General features: G+C 36.2%; 2 protein-coding genes across 2 annotated transcripts; one reads left to right on the top strand and one right to left on the bottom strand.

The window, feature by feature from the left end:
* Positions 1 to 9,443: 9,443 nt before the first annotated feature.
* On the top strand, positions 9,444 to 10,969 carry LOC143535912 (uncharacterized). Its single transcript, XM_077030054.1, has 2 exons — positions 9,444 to 10,021; positions 10,442 to 10,969. The coding sequence occupies exons 1-2, from the start codon at positions 9,486 to 9,488 to the stop codon at positions 10,509 to 10,511; spliced, it is 606 nt and encodes a 201-aa protein (XP_076886169.1). The 5' UTR covers positions 9,444 to 9,485; the 3' UTR covers positions 10,512 to 10,969.
* A 634-nt stretch (positions 10,970 to 11,603) lies between these two features.
* LOC143536017 (protein S-acyltransferase 8-like) lies at positions 11,604 to 15,855 on the bottom strand. Its single transcript, XM_077030134.1, has 5 exons — positions 15,814 to 15,855; positions 15,000 to 15,185; positions 14,638 to 14,916; positions 13,050 to 13,283; positions 11,604 to 11,980 (listed from the first exon to the last, which is right to left on the bottom strand). The coding sequence occupies exons 1-5, from the start codon at positions 15,850 to 15,852 to the stop codon at positions 11,657 to 11,659; spliced, it is 1,062 nt and encodes a 353-aa protein (XP_076886249.1). The 5' UTR covers positions 15,853 to 15,855; the 3' UTR covers positions 11,604 to 11,656.
* Between the last annotated feature and the right edge of the window lie 346 nt (positions 15,856 to 16,201).

Raw genomic sequence — 16,201 nt, 5'->3', positions numbered from 1 at the left:
TTCACCATTGTCACATTTTGTATAGTGAATTGACAAAAATGACTTAAATTGATCAAAATATAAATAATATTAGGTATATATATATAATTTAAAACAACAGTGAGTGAAATTAGTGATTGTGCAACTGCAATAATTGTTATGATTACACAATGAACATGAGGTAGAGAATTATTAAGTAGCTTGGGTTGAAATGCAGAGTAATCTATTCTAGAGTTAATAACAATGGCACTGGTAACCTAAAATTGAGATACCTTGGTGAATCAATCGGCGTAAATGAATTAGAGCTTACCACTTTGACTCACTCTTCCACCTCGCTTTTCCTACTTACACTGAAAACTCATGCTGGGTGGAAAGGCTACAATTAATTAATGGATACTACCTCCGTGGTAATAAGAAAAACGCACCATCTTAGAATAAATTCACATTTTTTACTACTTCTCCATAATTCCCTCTAAACTTCTTACCTTACTTCAATAAGCTTGTAGTTATATTATAACAAGTTATCAGCATGACTCGCTTGTGTGCTGTTTGTTTTTTTAGAGGTAAAATGTCTATAGTTTGCGAATCACATCTGCATGCATTTGTAGCAGAAGAGGTGGACCAAACCTCTGTAGTCTTGTAACATCCACGGTTTAGGACTTTGAATAATAAATAAAAGATTAGTTATTTAATGGATTTGAAAGGAACTTAATTATGGATTATGACATAGGCTTACTATGGGCTTGAAAGAGGTTTATAAGTATAAATACCCTTGTTTTGTCCATAAACCCTAAACCCCTTTCACATATTTGCCTACACCATAAATTTCACACACGAACATTCTCTTTCAATGATCAAAATCTAAGAAGATTATTTCGTCATCTTTTTGTACAAGAATCAAGTGTGAAACAAGATCAAGCATATTCATCCTCATTCAAGTAGGATCTAGCTCGTTTATGGAGAAAAAGGTGGTGTCTTATGTTAGATCTATGGTTGTTTAAACCTTAGATTAGTTTATCGGGTCACTAGATTCCATAACGTTTGAAACTTGGCCTTGATTAAGTGTTACACAATTTGGCTTAGAAAGTGGATAAAAAGGTGGTTTAAACGAACTCGATTCGTTCTAGAAATTTGTGGAACGCTAAATCGGGTCACAAGGAATGGTAAAGTTTAAAACTTGGCCTTGGATCTAACATAGATATGGAAATCTTAAAAGGAAGCCTCTGGTTCCTGAACACGACGCAAAAGTGATTTTATTGATTAGAGTTCATTCTCCTTGAAATGAATTAATAATAGGGGCTGACTTTTATTACATCTTCATAAAATAATGTGCCTTAACATGGAAAATTTAATTCATGTGAGAAATGGAAGCAACAGTGGCCATGAACTTAGGCGTAATCAGATTTGGCAAAAGGATGTTTGGGGCTCTGGACTTAGTTGTGACCTTGGATGTTGGGCCGGCTAGTTTATAAATGGGCCAGGGTAGTCCCCACATGATGCCAACTGATTTTATGGAGCACCTAAGACCAGAAAGATTATGGAATTGGTTAATTGAGCATAGACCCATATGAGTAAACCGCTAATATGATTCTAACTTGAAGATAAGGCTAAGCCAAGGGTAAGCGAGTCAGGTGAGTTCTAGCCCCTTTTATGTGTTATGTTTCCGGGGCTGTGTGCATACTACGATGTGTTAGAATGATACACTTACCTTAAATGGTAAGTGTATGTTAGATATATGTTTGCGTATGAATGTGAATGTTATGGATTGATTAACTATTATGCACGTAGTTGTTATATTAGTTATGATTGAAGGAAGTAGAAAGAAATGTAATGAAGGTAGAGTTGTATGGTATGATAGAGGGCACCGGGCCCTAATAATAACCGAAGTATGTAGGGCACTGGACCCTTATAATATCCAAAGTAAGTAGGGACTGGACTCTGAGGATATCCAAGGTATGTAGGACACCGGATCCTTATTAATTCCGAGGTATGTAGGGTCTGGACGTTGATAAGATCCAAGGTATGTGAGGACCGGATCTTTATAGTATCCAAGGTATGTAGGGTCGAACCATGGAAGAGGGAGCCTAGAGAAGCGTCTGCAGGGGCGTCGATTGCATCATGGAGGTCGCCGGTGAGTGACTGTACGAGGGCAGCAGGGGTGACTGGAAGCAGTGATTGTTTTTGATGTCCAGCCAACCAAACAAGAACAATATTTTGTAAAGCGGTAATGGGTATAATTTGGTTGGGCTTTAAATTTTGGTTGGACTTTAATTAATTTGAACTTTTTATTTGGTTGGACTTTAAACTTATAAGTTAAGCAGTTGATACCGCCAATATATCACCGATATACCACTTATCGGTTCCTTGGTAAAATGTCGGTCAAAAGATCGCTACCGATTATATCGGCGATATTGACCGATATTGGACCGATATTCGACCAATATATAATTGATATTCCCGATATCAATGTTATAAGTCTTAATTATCAATTTATAGGGTTCAATATTAGTGTTTTAAGTCCTAATCAGTTCATACTTGCTACGATTGCTATTGTTTTGCAAGTTCCAAAAGGTTAATTTGTTAACAGTAGGTGTGTATACTGAATTATTAGTGTTAAATTGCTATGTATATGAAGTTTACATGATATTAAATTTACTGATATCCCACTGCTAGGGGTGCAAACGAGCCGAGCTGCTCGCGAGCTACTCAAGATCGGCTCGTTAAAAAGCTCGACCGAGCTGAGCTTAATTGAGCCTGAGCCCGAGCTCGAGCCTAAAAGTAAACTCATTTAATAATCAAGCCCGAGCCTGAGCTTCACTTATCGAGCTCGAGCCGGCTCGCGAGCCTAAACGAGCCTGCCATTTATATAATTTTTTAAAATATATATTTAATAATAATTAATTAATATATATAATGTTATGAAAAAATAAATAAAATAACTAAATAATATATATATATATATATATTATACATAAAATTATAATAGAAAAAATATATAAAAATAATTATAATCATATAAAAAATAATTGATAAATAGTAAACGAGCCAAGCCCAAGCCGAGCTCGAGCTTGAGAATCTAGTCACGAGCCGAGCTCAAAACGAGCCGAGCTCGAGCTTGAGCTTTGTGTAAGTTAAAACAAGTCGAGCTCGGACTCGGCTCCGCTCGTTTGCACCCCTACCCACCGCGATAATCGATATCTCAAATATCGGTCCTTGAGTAATATCTGATATTTTTCCGCATTAACTGCTTAGCTTATAAAGGTAATGCTATTTTTTTTCAGGGGTAAAAAATACGAAAACCGACAAAAAAATTTACACTACCGACGAAAATTTAAAGGGTAACTAACTAGGTGCGCGCATGTCTCTCCCATCTTTGCCAAATTTACTTTACACCTACTTTATTCTTAAAATCATTACATTTGTACTTTTTAGGATTCGAACCATAATCACTTGGTTGCATACATCTTTACCACCAAAATGTTCCATTAGAGACCTAAATGAAGCGTGTTACATTTTTTATATACAGTTTGCATTAGAGGAGTTAGCATATAATCTTAGAGTCCACCTTTATTATTATTATTATTATTATTATTATTATTATTATTATTATTATTATTATTATTATTATTATAACACGGCATGCCATCTTTGACATTGTGCTACATAGCATTGGTGGGTTGGTAAGGTATCAGTAGTTGGTACAAGATCAATCAAATTTTTTGCTTTCATAATTAGAGATTTGTTTGAACTACACAAATCGGTTTGGGTAAACGATGTACCAAAGGAAATCCTTTAAGGCATTATACTAACATCATGTTGGTGAAGTGTAGGAATGAAGCACATTTCTCTAACATAAAGGCTAAGACGGCGAATATTTTGAAAGAAATCAAGTCGCTCGGTTTCCTTTGGCTCAAAAATACATCGTCTCTCATTATTCGTTGGACAGTTTGGTGTGATCCATCTTGAAATTATGTAATTGTCTCTTTGTTGTATTGTTTGTCCTTGTGTTTCCTTGCGGTTATTTAATAATTTTTTCCTTAAAAAAGAAAGTTTTCTCGAGAAACATTCCGTTCCAAATAAAACCGAAAAAGAGAGGATCGAATTTGAACTACAAAATCATGAATAACTTTAGACCTTAGGAAAGTTAGGCTTGATTGTTTGAAGGTGTAATTGAAACTGTTGTTTTCATGTTTTGTCCCCATGACTGGACTTGTAATTTTGGGCTGTTTGTTTTAATAAAATCTGCCATTCGAAAAAAACAAAAAAAAAAAATAGTAGAAACATGATTGTAAGTTGTAACTCAAAAGTGGATAATTGGGAATTGGGAGAACGGACCCGTCAAGGGGCAGTGCACCAAATATGTTGATAACACATACAAAAAAAAAAAGGAAAAAACAACTAATTTGTAAAAGAGATGTAGTTAGTTAAGGGTTGTACATAAAGCGTGCACACTTGCACATATAGCAACACTTCGCCGCTTCGCGTACGTGAAGTTCTCAGTTTGTGTCCAGTTTTCAGGATCTAAACATTTTGGAGCGTTTCACACTTTTTTTTTAAACAAAAGGTTTGGCAATTGTTAAGTACAAAAAGTAACACCACAAGAAAGTATAAAGAAAATTGAAGATAGTTTTTGGGTGGTGCTTAATTTTATATAGTTCTTAAACACTTTGTATTGTAGATCTAAAAGGTTGTTTGATGGGCCAAAACAAATATTTTTAAATCTAAGATGAGACGGATCCGATCATGCCAAGATGGGTAAAGATGACCCAAGTCAACATTTTTTCCCCTTTTTTTCAATTCTATTAGTAATGATTAAATTTGACATAAAGCCCTGTCATGAAATTTGGAACAAGACCACCTTCCTTTTTTCATTTGCTTTTTATAGAATCTCAATGGTACCACCAACATTCTATTCTATCTTATAATATAATAACCTATGTCAAAGGTCTACTAAAGGCATTTCTAAAGATACATTTATAAAAAGCATCAAAAGACTACGAGTTTGGTGTTGCTTTTGGACCATCCAAATAATTCCTTCCAACATGGTCTTGCCTTTAACATTGTTAGGGCATCTCTATCCTCTCTCTACTCGACACTAGTAGTCTAGTACTCCATGCATAGATGGTTGCCCTTGTGGGACGCCTTTTGTTTGCAACTAAAACACATGGTATTACGACTTTAAGGGGACGCCTTATATTTGTAACGAACAAATAATTCGTGTTTAACTTGTTTCAAGTCTAAGATGTCTCATTTTCTTATTTTAAAAAATGTGTGTATATACGCAAAACAAGTAGTTCATATTATATGTTATGACTTGCAACAATAACCATCCCACTACTAGTACGATCATCACCAATGGACGCTGAAGAAGCGTGTATCGACTTACTTGTATACGATCAACGTTCCTCGGGTACGAGTGTGCTATATCACCAATGGTTTTCCGAGATACGAGTTCTTCCACCTATAAAACGAACAGCACCGTGAGCTTACCCCTCAGAAAGGGACAGAGGGGTCCTCTTTGGGGTAACCCTCCGGTGTGAGAATCAGGTATTGTAGGAGAAGATAATCAGGATGTGAAAATGAGTAAAGGACTTAGAGTATATTTTCCTGCTTCCCTCCAACTGTGGAGGTGGTGTGGTATTTATAGTATTAGGGTTTCCAATGACTGGGCTCAGACCCTGTTAGGGCCTTTTTGGCCTCCTCCTATTGCTTCGCGCCACGTGTACTTAGGACACCTGGTGCTTTTTCATTGATTATTCTCTGACCAAGGTATTTCACCTGACCCATGTGCCATCACGTGGTGGCACATGGGCTTTGCTGAGTTGTCCACCCTTCATTGGCAGCTGTCAACATCAGCACATTCTTTATTCCTTAAAAGATACCTTCTGGAAGGTTGCCTGATGAGTACAATCATGGTTGTCCTTATCCTGATTTGGATTAGACTATTGTCTCATTTGTTGTGTGTCGCTTACGCGCGGCCTTTATGCGCCTATCCCGGGGATGCGCAAGGTCTTCTCTTTATTCTCACAGATGTTTCATGCGCTTGCGCGTATGTGATATGCGCCACGCGCAGATGTTTCATGCGCTTGCGCATAGGTTTTGGCTTTGTGTCTTCATGACATCCTGATTTCAAGCCTCTTGTCTATATCTTGTGGGTTGACCCGCCCCGCTCGATGTTAAGGCGGGTGCATACCCCTTCAGACGCTAACAAATCTAAATCAAGAGTTAAAATTAAATAAACCGTAAGTAAATCTACTAATATTACTATTAGGCCAAAAGTTTCCCCGCATTGTGGAAAACACTTTTGTAAAAATGAGTTTTCCCGCATAGTGAAAAACACTTGAGATTTAAACTCGCAACACCTAAATGAATTTGTGGTTGTAGTTTGAAAAATTGACTTGTACAAAAAACCATAGAGGTGGGCAAGGCCGTCTCGTCTTCAGGGACATTGAAATGAAGATAGAGCTTTAGGCGAGATTTTCTAAGACCTTCAATTTCTAAAACAAAATTAATAATTATACATTTGTAATTTGGGATTTGGATTAATGCGTATGATTTGAGCGGCATTTAAACTGAATAATGTCTGAGAAAGTTAAAGAAATTGCATTACTTATGCATTTGCAAAAAATGATGACAGCATCTTACTTTATTTGGAGTGAAAACAAGATAATTTTTTTAATATACTTCATTTTAGGCAATCAAAGAGGTTGAGCCAGCCCTAGAGGTGGGAAAATAAACCAGTTACCGAACCGGCCCAAAATCAAACCAAAATCAAACTGGTTTGAAACCTATTATATAAAAACTGGTTTGGAACCAATTAAGCCCATAAGTTTTTTTTTATTTGTAAACATTATTAATTATAATAATTATTTTTAAATCTCTAAGTGTTTATAGTAATAAGCAAGGTAGTGATTACATTGTAACAGAAGGCAAACAGACAACAAGCTACGCTGCTACCCCTTATTGAATTGCAAAATCCAATCTTTTTAAAACCACATTCGTTAATCTTGGAGTCATAACATTACTATGCATGACCCGCTGAACTCGGGTAAGTAACTCCACAGCTTCAGGCACGAGGAAATCAAAAGTGCCAAAAGCAAAAGGAATAAATACATGTTGGTTGTCAAGACACGCCTTTTCATGTTTAGTCACCTTGCCTGAAACAACTTTTAAAGCAGCTTGACCAACTGTGAAACCAATACTCCCTAAGCACACAAGAGGGAAAACCCCTGTTAAATTCATACACGCATGTTTTCCTCCTATCCATCCAAACACCAAAATGTCAGTCGGTCGAATAGATGATCTTCCCTCCGACGGGTCAGCCAGGGAATTCACAGGTGCTTCTTTCTTAATATAAATTTCGGTGCGCTTGAATATGTCGAAGAACACATCCCTAACCAGATTATGTCGGTACTTGAACCCCTGTAGCTCTTTACAATGCACCGCGCGCTCCCCGTGTGAGTCTAAACACGCCTTATGACAAATATGACATATCTCATCAACCGGGAATAAAGGAATCATGAGGCGATATTTAAAGATAGTACGATACTCCACTAAAGACATATGCTGGCCTAACCCATCTATAGGGATAGCAAGAAGAAAATCTTGAGCATGTGGTGCTCATAGACACTAAAAATGGCTTTTTGTCTACTTGTCATGTCAAAGTGTGACTCCATATCGTGAACAATTTTACTAAAAAGAGCACTCGCCATTGCATGTTGAGCTTTAGAGGGGGCGGTCTCTTTGTTAGTGAAACTGCTAAGATCGACGTTTGGAATCAAATCACGAAGACAAGCCAAAGCACAAGAAAAATCAGAATCCATGCCACATGTACCATTGTCTTGCAAAATGTGATCCTGAAGGGCCCACGATTGGGCTCTCAAGGCCACAAACGCATAGGAGGAAGCCTCTACTGCCGAATACAACCCAAAACCCCCATTCTTAATGGGTAATCGCCATTGGAGGTCTCCAAATAAAGGAACTCCACAAACTACAATGTCCTCGATCGCATCATGCAATCCCTTGTCAAAGAACAACGCTGCGTCTATCATGTGTACAGGTTGGCATGTTCTCAAATCAAAGAAAAATTTAACAATACCCATACATAATCGAAGCAAAAGTAATTCACTCTGTGGGCCACCAAGTTTTGAGAGAAGACGCATCAAATCAACAACATTAGTAGCTCTCTTCTTTGCCAACCCCCTAATAAACCCGATGTCTTTACTAACAGCTCCCCCAAGAAGCTTCACCCCTAATAATGGTCTCCCGATGTCAACAAGTAATAAACCGTCACAAGACTTCATACCATTACAAAAAGGCCAAAATAGCTCATTTTTCTTAATATTCAGTTCAAAGATCCAAAATTGGACCCGTCACCTTAATGATATCCAACACTTTAACATAAAATCAAATTGGTTTTGAGTTTGAACCGGTTTATGAAAAAGCCAGCATTAATCAAAATTAAATTGGTTTTAAATTTTAATTGATAGGATGTTACATTACACCATTAAAATCTTGGTTTAAAGAAGGTAAAAACTTGACATAATTGAAACCAATAATTAATTAATTAAAATTTCATATTGAGTTGTCCTAAAATAATAAAAAAATACTTTTTTACACATAGCCCACATAATAAATATAAATTTTATTCCTAATCTAATCTCACACACCGCAGTCATTCTTCTTCGTACCCATTTTCCGGCCACCGTACTATCCGACGGCAACCCGAATCCGCTCTCAGATCCGCCAGTCCTAATTAATTCGGGTTTTTTAGGTACTTGTCACTCGATCTTAGGGTTTCGTTATCATAATGCATCAATTGGATTGGGGATTTTGTTCATTTCTACTCATTATTCATCAATCTAAAGCTTCTGTTTGTAGATCGTAATGCTTTGATTCCGTACGATCTTCGTGGGGTTTGATATATCAATGCTTTGATGTTTACAGAGATCATTAATGCATTTCAAACATTGTTACAGTAACACTAATTTAGCTCAATTCTTGTATGCCATTTTTTACTGTTTTGCTCCCAGATTAGGGTTTACAGTTTTTATTCAAGCAGACATTTTTAACAAATTTATAAAGGATTTAGTAATCTCATTGTGCGTACGCGCGTTTTTGTATGATGTGTGCTTTGAAAGTTGATAATCACTTTTGATGGTTTAAGTATGCAGTGTTGCGTGTTACACATTGCGATTATTCATATAAGTAACGGATTAAGGGTATATAAGTTTCGGTTTGATAATTAGTTTATTGTAACGGTTTTCGAATTCATGTTTGATAAAGAAAACTTTATCTGAAAAGGAAATGGATCAAATTTGCAATCCCTTTATTCAGATGTTTATATTATTATTGAAACAATAGAGATTCGGCAGTTGTATTTTGCTTGCTAGTTCTCGTTAAAAAGTCAAGTAATTGGAAAATATGACAATGCAGGTATTTATTTAAAAGGTTATTGGATTTGAATAAAGATCAGATTTTATGGTGGGCCCAAATGAAAAGAACTGATGTTATTAGCAGTGGAAGGAGGAAGGCTTTTCTCTTCCTCGGCGTCGGGCTATAGTAACGGGTTGAACCTACTTCTTTTGGGCCACAAAAAGGAGGAGAAGCCCATGAGAGTTACCCCGTGGACTCAGTACCATTTGGTGGACCAAGAACCCGACCCTGACCTACAGCTGGCTGCCAACAAGAACCGTTGTGCCTGCGGGTGTGCTTCATTCACCTGCTTTGGTGGACCCGAGAGCCCGTCTGTGGGACCCACCCAGCACCAGAAAGCCGTTGTTAAAGACTCGTCTCGTTTAGAAAAGGTTGAACAAAATTCCCGGGCCTCGTGTTTGGAAGGTGATGGTAATGGCATAAGCGCAATTTCGCTTAAAAGCAGCTTGAAGAAACGGGACCTGACTGTTGCCGTCTCGGTTGCGGTTAATGATGGTGATGAGGCCGGGAACGAGGTTGAGCCTGTTTTCCAAAGTGCTAGACGGAGTGTGCATTGGACTGATGTTAGAGGTGGTGAACTTTGTGAAATTCGGGAATTTGAGCCTAGGTATGATTTTGTTTGTTATTTAAATTGATGCATTATCTGTTTGATACATATATGATAAAAATCAAAGAATGTGTTGTGATACATTATGTGTGTATTATATTTCAAAGAGAAAACTACATACGTTGTTGTAATTATTTTTCTGCACGTTCATATATAAATCTTGTTAAAAACGGAGCTGTATTTGAAATAAAGCGTCTTTTTATTATCGTAAACTATACTGAGTGCTAGTGCATACGGTGTCTTCGTTTAACACATTTGACCCGTTAGAAATAATAAACCTAGTGAATGGCTGAAGTCTGTATACCAAATGATTTTGATTAAACAGTTAATTAACTAATATCTACATGTTATATATTCTTTTCTTCAGTGTTTTATTTGAACAGTAATGTTTGCTAACACATTGTACACGCGTTCTTGCAGTGAACACAGTGAATCAGATGATGAATTTGGAAACAGTACCGGAAAAACATGTTCATGCAGGATAATGTAGTTTGAGGATGTAGCTTTGGGTTGTGTTTCGGTCTTTTTAAGGAGGAAGTGTTTGGAGGACAATTTTTGTATCATGTCATTATGATGGCATCATCGTACATCGTACAACAAATCTCAAAGAGTCAATTGCAACAAGTTTAATCGGTTTGCTGTATTAAGTCAGCATAATGATATGATACTAACGAGTGAGTTTTATGCATTTTGCTTCGACAGCAGTTAAAACTTTTGTTCATATTCCAGCTATTTTTTTTCTTCAGATTATGGTATTCTTAATTTGTTTTGTCGTAATTAACACAGCTTTCATTCTTCTCTAGTTATTTAATTTTTGTGATTTCTTGTCAAGTTTTGAATTTGTTGAGGTTTATATTTGCTAGTATTGCTGTATATTTAAATAGGGGTGTTTACGTTTCGGTTTGGATGGCTTTTATGAAACTTTTGGGCCGAACCGCTAACTATAGTTTGGGGGAGCGAGAAACCAAAACGGGCTGCGTTTATATATTATACTTTTATGTGAAATATCTCTTTCATTCAAAATGAATTTTATTTAATATATGTTGTCATAAAAGACCCGCGTAGACAGTAGAGGAGCTCATGTAACTGCAAATCCAAAAATCCTAAATGCAAAAGGTTGGACCCGAAAACTATACCACAAATTTAAACTCAGAATAGGGGTTAAAAGGTAACGATATAACAAAATGTATTAAGTACGTTTAATTTGACAATGCTGGAGTTTCGAACTCGACAATGGTATCCTTGTTTTTCATGAACTAAAACTTTATACATATGCTAAAAGCCTAAAAATGTAAATGCACAAAGCCTAAAAAGAAAACAGACCCAAGAATCAGGTCACACATAGCTGGTCGTGGTTCGGCTTGGCGGCCTGGTTCTTATGTTTCAAGCTTATCAACCGAGTTTACACACTGACCAACAAGCATAATCAACACAATTCATCATGTTCATAACTATTGAATAGTTAATTTACACAGAATAAAGCCAAGTACCAAAGACTAGTCCATAACAACACACAAGTGCATCGCTCAACCAAAACCAACTAACCAAGACTCAAGACGACAATTTCGCCCCCTCGAAAATTTACACCATCCACACGTCCTCATCAAATTCAACCAACTAATTAAAACCGAAAATCTAATCTTCATCATTCCCTCTGCTACGTATATCCGATTCAATCCCTACAATGTTATGACGTTGAGACATCTTTAATAAATCACCACCAATATCCAGGTCATCTTCAACCTTCACACGGGGGTCCTCTGGGCCTGCATCATTGGCAGCAGATTCTCGAGCGGCGGCCGGAGGTGGTCGTTGTTGCGTTTCTTGAAATGGGTGTTGGAATTTGTTCTGTGATGGCTTGATTTTTGTGCAGAAAACTTCAAAAAAGTTGGTTATGCAACCTCGACTATAAAGGTTGTATCTGCTGTCGGCTCGGTAACGGAAGTTCTCATAGGTTGTCTGAAACAAACAAATATTGGATAATCACAATCGGATAATCGGGTTGTAATAAAATATGTAGCAGTAATTAGGGGTGTAAACGAGGCGAGCTCGTTATAAATCTTAATATTATTAAGAAATATATTTTACTTAGTTATTTTTGTCATAATTCTATGTACAATAATACCTATAATGTCATTTTCTATTTATCACACAAAAGAAAAACTACTATATATATATATATATATATATACTCAAGCTCGGTTTTGAAGCTCGACCCCGGCTCGCTAATATTCGTTAATAAGTTTCCAAGCTCGAGCTCGGCTTGATTGTTATTTATTATATATTTGCCTTTTGCATACATTTATAATTATAATTCTTTATATATAACAAAATGTATTTTATTCAGTTACTTTTATAAAACATTTTATATATAATAAATATGTTATCCAATTATAAATTTATTACATAAAATAAAAACTATTGTATTTATATAAATAACAGGCTCGCTTAGGCACATGAGCCTAGTCAAGGTCGGTAGTGAAGCTCGAGCTCAGCTCGTTATAATTTTTCAAGCTCGGGCTTGGCTTGATTATTATTTATTAAATATTTACTTTTGTATACATTTGCATAATTCCTTGTATAAATATAATATAATTATTTAGTCATTCTTATCATAATTATATGTATAATAATATTTTGTTATGTAATCTTATATGTATTATAAAATAAAAACTATTGTATTTATATAAATAATAGGCCCATTAAGGCTCGCAGCCTAGTCAAGCTCGGTTGAAAAGTTCAAGCCTGTTTTGAGCTTTAAGCGAGCCGGTCTTGGAGTGGCTCACGAGCGGCTCGTTCACAACGCTAGTTTTTGTCATAATTTTATAAATAGTGTTTTTGGCTACTTGAAGCTGTAACAATCAAATCATTCAAATCAAGGTTTAAATACCTATATTATAAGTTTATAATATGCTAGACTTGTGCATGCTATATTGCTATGTAGAGTGGCATGTCGGGTCTAATTACTAAAGTAAGTATTTAGTTACTATAATAAAATCACAATACAAATAGTGTAGATTTAACTAACCTGGTTTGACGCGATAAGGTAAAGATGAAATCCCGTGAGTCCACCAACGAACCAAAGTGAAATAAAACAATAAGCCATTAATACAACTGAAGCAGGTGATTCTTTCATGGCCTTCCAAACAGTACCCTCAATATCATTCATCAAAATCTTCATGTATAAAGCCGACATCGAAAATAAATAGATGCATAGAATTGTTGAGGAAGAAACGAACATGAAAAAGAAACGATAATTCCGCTGAACCACAACATAACTAATGATTAATTAAAAAAATAAAAAGGGTGAAAAGAGAAAAAAGAGAGGTGGCAAGATAATGCACAAATCGGTTTCTAGTTCGGTCAAGCACGGTCAACGTCAAGTTTTGGCGCAAACCGGTTCGGGCTGCCAGGTTTAAAGAGGAAAAAGATCGGTTCGAGTTTGAAACCGGGTATATAGGATTCGGTTCGTGTTTAACCGGTTTCAATGGAGTAGTTCTTGAACCGTTTTCAAGGCTACGGTTTGGTTAGGATGCAAACTTATTTTTCTCAAACTAGTTTCATAATTGGTTTCAGCTTGAGTTAAAAAAGGTTCCGATTCCAAGCTTGATTCTTCTGCACCTCACTCTGATGACATGTCAAAGTGGGCCCATTTCAAAACAGGCTTTTTTTAGTAAGGGTTGAAACAGACTAGGTCAAACTGTGATGACCTAAAAATAACTTTTTGTCCATTTTACTACTGATGTTAGCAACCAGTCTCATTTTAACATTCTGTAACTACTTAATAATACACTCTACTGGTTGCTAAAATCAGTAATAGAATGCATAATGGTTGCTAAAATCATTAAAAAGTGTAAAATTCATTTCTATGTCATGCAGTTTACCTTAAATAGGCTTGTAAGCAAACCAGGCGAAGCATGTTCATGTTCATTCATTTTAATTTAACTGAGGTTTTCATGTTTGTGTCGGTTAGTTAAAAGATGAGCATGTTCATGTTTGCTTATTAACAGTATAAAGTATAAACGAACATAACTGAGCTAAAACCAGTTAAAAGTAACATGAAGAACAGTGTGCCAGGCCTAAAACTCATTAACTAGACTCAGTTGTAATGGGTCAAAAATTTTAAATGAATATGTTAACAAACGTAAATGAAAAAAATGTAAACTAACAAGCATAAATGGATTTAAATGAACCAACATTTACAAACGTTCGTGAAAATAAATGAACGAACGAGAGACATGTTCATGTTCGTTATTTTATGTAAATGAAAAATCTTTGTTCATGTTCGTTCGTTTATTAAAAAAATGAACATAAACAAACTTCTAGCCAAACGGTTCACAAACTGTTCATTGAAAATTCGGTTCGTTTACAGACCTACCCTTAAAAAATCAAAATCATTACAATAGCAGTCTTATTTTTAATAAAACAATATAGGCGTTTGTATGCATTAAGAAACTTAACACTAGGCCATTTTAAGCATGTTTGAACTGTTATAAACATTTGACATTTTGGCCCGTTTGAGATCATACCCAACCCAAATCAACACATTGTCACATTAATTGGTGTAGTCCCAAATTGCCACCTCTAATAAAAAGTTGTGAGAACTGAAACCGTACCAGCCCGATGCACTGGCCCACCCAAGGACAGTGATGATCAAACCGTTCGACACAATTGTTACAGATGGAACAATGAGAGCACCTCGGAGGCCGGTAAAGCATACATGTATCACAATACTTGACTCTAACCGTAATCCCACGATACATAACTTCCTTGGTTCTTGGAAACTGTAACATCGGCGTTTGTCTATCATGTGAAAATTCTTCTTCTGGTGGATGTGAGTTACGCGGTACAATCCCAGGATCACGCGCTGAAGTTAAAAGAAGCAGCACCAATACCTATAAAAAGTAAAATCAAAACATGGGTCATGTCAAAATAGTTACATTCTATTCAGTCAGGTCACAAGAGTAAGAAAACTAACATAGACTGTGAAGAGGATTGCAGCAACAATAATGGCATATCCTGCATTATATGACGGAAACTCATGGCGAAGATGTCTTCCAACAAATACACAGAAAACAATAACTGGAATAACAATCAGTGAAAAAGTAGCAAGTAAAGATTTAGCATCTGGACCGAATATCAATCTCCCTCCAAGAAAGAATTTCTGTAAACAAAGACCAACAAAACATAATGTTAGAGTAACAATCTAAATCACAGAATACAAATGATTTATGAAGTCGTATGTGCATTAATAATAATCAAAAATCACGTATTGTTGGGCATGTTAAACCTTAAATCCCCTTATTTTTTTTACCTATGCAGTTAAAAGCCATTCAGGCGATGAGTCGACCTTCGAACAAGATTCCAACCATATATAGGTGAGATTCTGGCCAAATCCTAAAAATCCCGGCAAAACCAGCCTAAGATGACCTAGCCAAAACCAGCCCCGAAATAATGGTATAGTTATGCTACATGGTTTGCTTATCTCGAGCCCTCTCTGTTTAAGCACCTAGGTCCAAGGCTAACCCTTTGACAACTATGCATTATACATAGATTGTCCTGTATATAATATACTGTATGTATGTATGTATGCATCACACAAATCAATCAGAAACCCTAATGGATTGATAAAAAGTTCACTTTATGAGCAAAATGCTGTTCAATTCAACTACATCTACAGGTAATATTAATAAGCAAAAAGCCCCATTTCAATTTCAAATAATAATAACACCCAAAACAAACAGAAGTGTAATAAGTGAAGGAAGTTGAAATGAAAAGGTTTAAAATCTTACATTTCGGCCTTTCCAGACTTCATACACCTTCTTCGCCATGGAAACTGAAAACCCTAATTGAATGTCTGGAACAAGTGATTGTGACAGCTCATCATTTGCTTTTGTTTTTGTTCCGAAAAGAGTAGTAGATAGAGAGTGTAATGCGTGAATTAGAGTGGCGTTAGGGTTCACTTTACGATCTATCTGACAACCACGGTCTTCGCCGGTGATACGGTGGCAGTTCTAATGGAATGAATGTCATGTAATGTTTTGGGAAAACGGCTTTTTTTATTTATTTTATAAATCAAATCTCGTCATCCAATCACTATTCAGGATTCAAATTCACCAAATTCACCAAATACATACATACATTCTTACTTTTACACTTCCTACTGAGAACATACCTCGG

Source organism: Bidens hawaiensis, unplaced genomic scaffold (assembly GCF_021521415.1).
Source record: "Bidens hawaiensis isolate Kalapana, Puna unplaced genomic scaffold, B.hawaiensis_p1.1 tig00000055_1, whole genome shotgun sequence".
NCBI classification, from domain to species: domain Eukaryota; kingdom Viridiplantae; phylum Streptophyta; class Magnoliopsida; order Asterales; family Asteraceae; genus Bidens; species Bidens hawaiensis.
The sequence above is the reverse complement of the archived record's forward strand: the minus strand, read 5'-3'. Positions and strand labels throughout refer to the sequence as shown.

Bases quoted from the DNA above. Each gene is read 5' to 3' on its own strand.
- LOC143535912 (XM_077030054.1), top strand. From the start codon at position 9,486: ATGTTATTAGCAGTGGAAGGAGGAAGGCTTTTCTCTTCCTCGGCGTCG. The intron at 10,022-10,441 runs GTATGATTTTGT...GCGTTCTTGCAG, and splicing joins ATTCGGGAATTTGAGCCTAG to TGAACACAGTGAATCAGATG.
- LOC143536017 (XM_077030134.1), bottom strand. From the start codon at position 15,852: ATGGCGAAGAAGGTGTATGAAGTCTGGAAAGGCCGAAAT. The intron at 13,284-14,637 runs GTACGGTTTCAG...GTTGTGGTTCAG, and splicing joins TGGGCCAGTGCATCGGGCTG to CGGAATTATCGTTTCTTTTT. The intron at 11,981-13,049 runs GTTAGTTAAATC...TGTTTGTTTCAG, and splicing joins ACCTTATCGCGTCAAACCAG to ACAACCTATGAGAACTTCCG.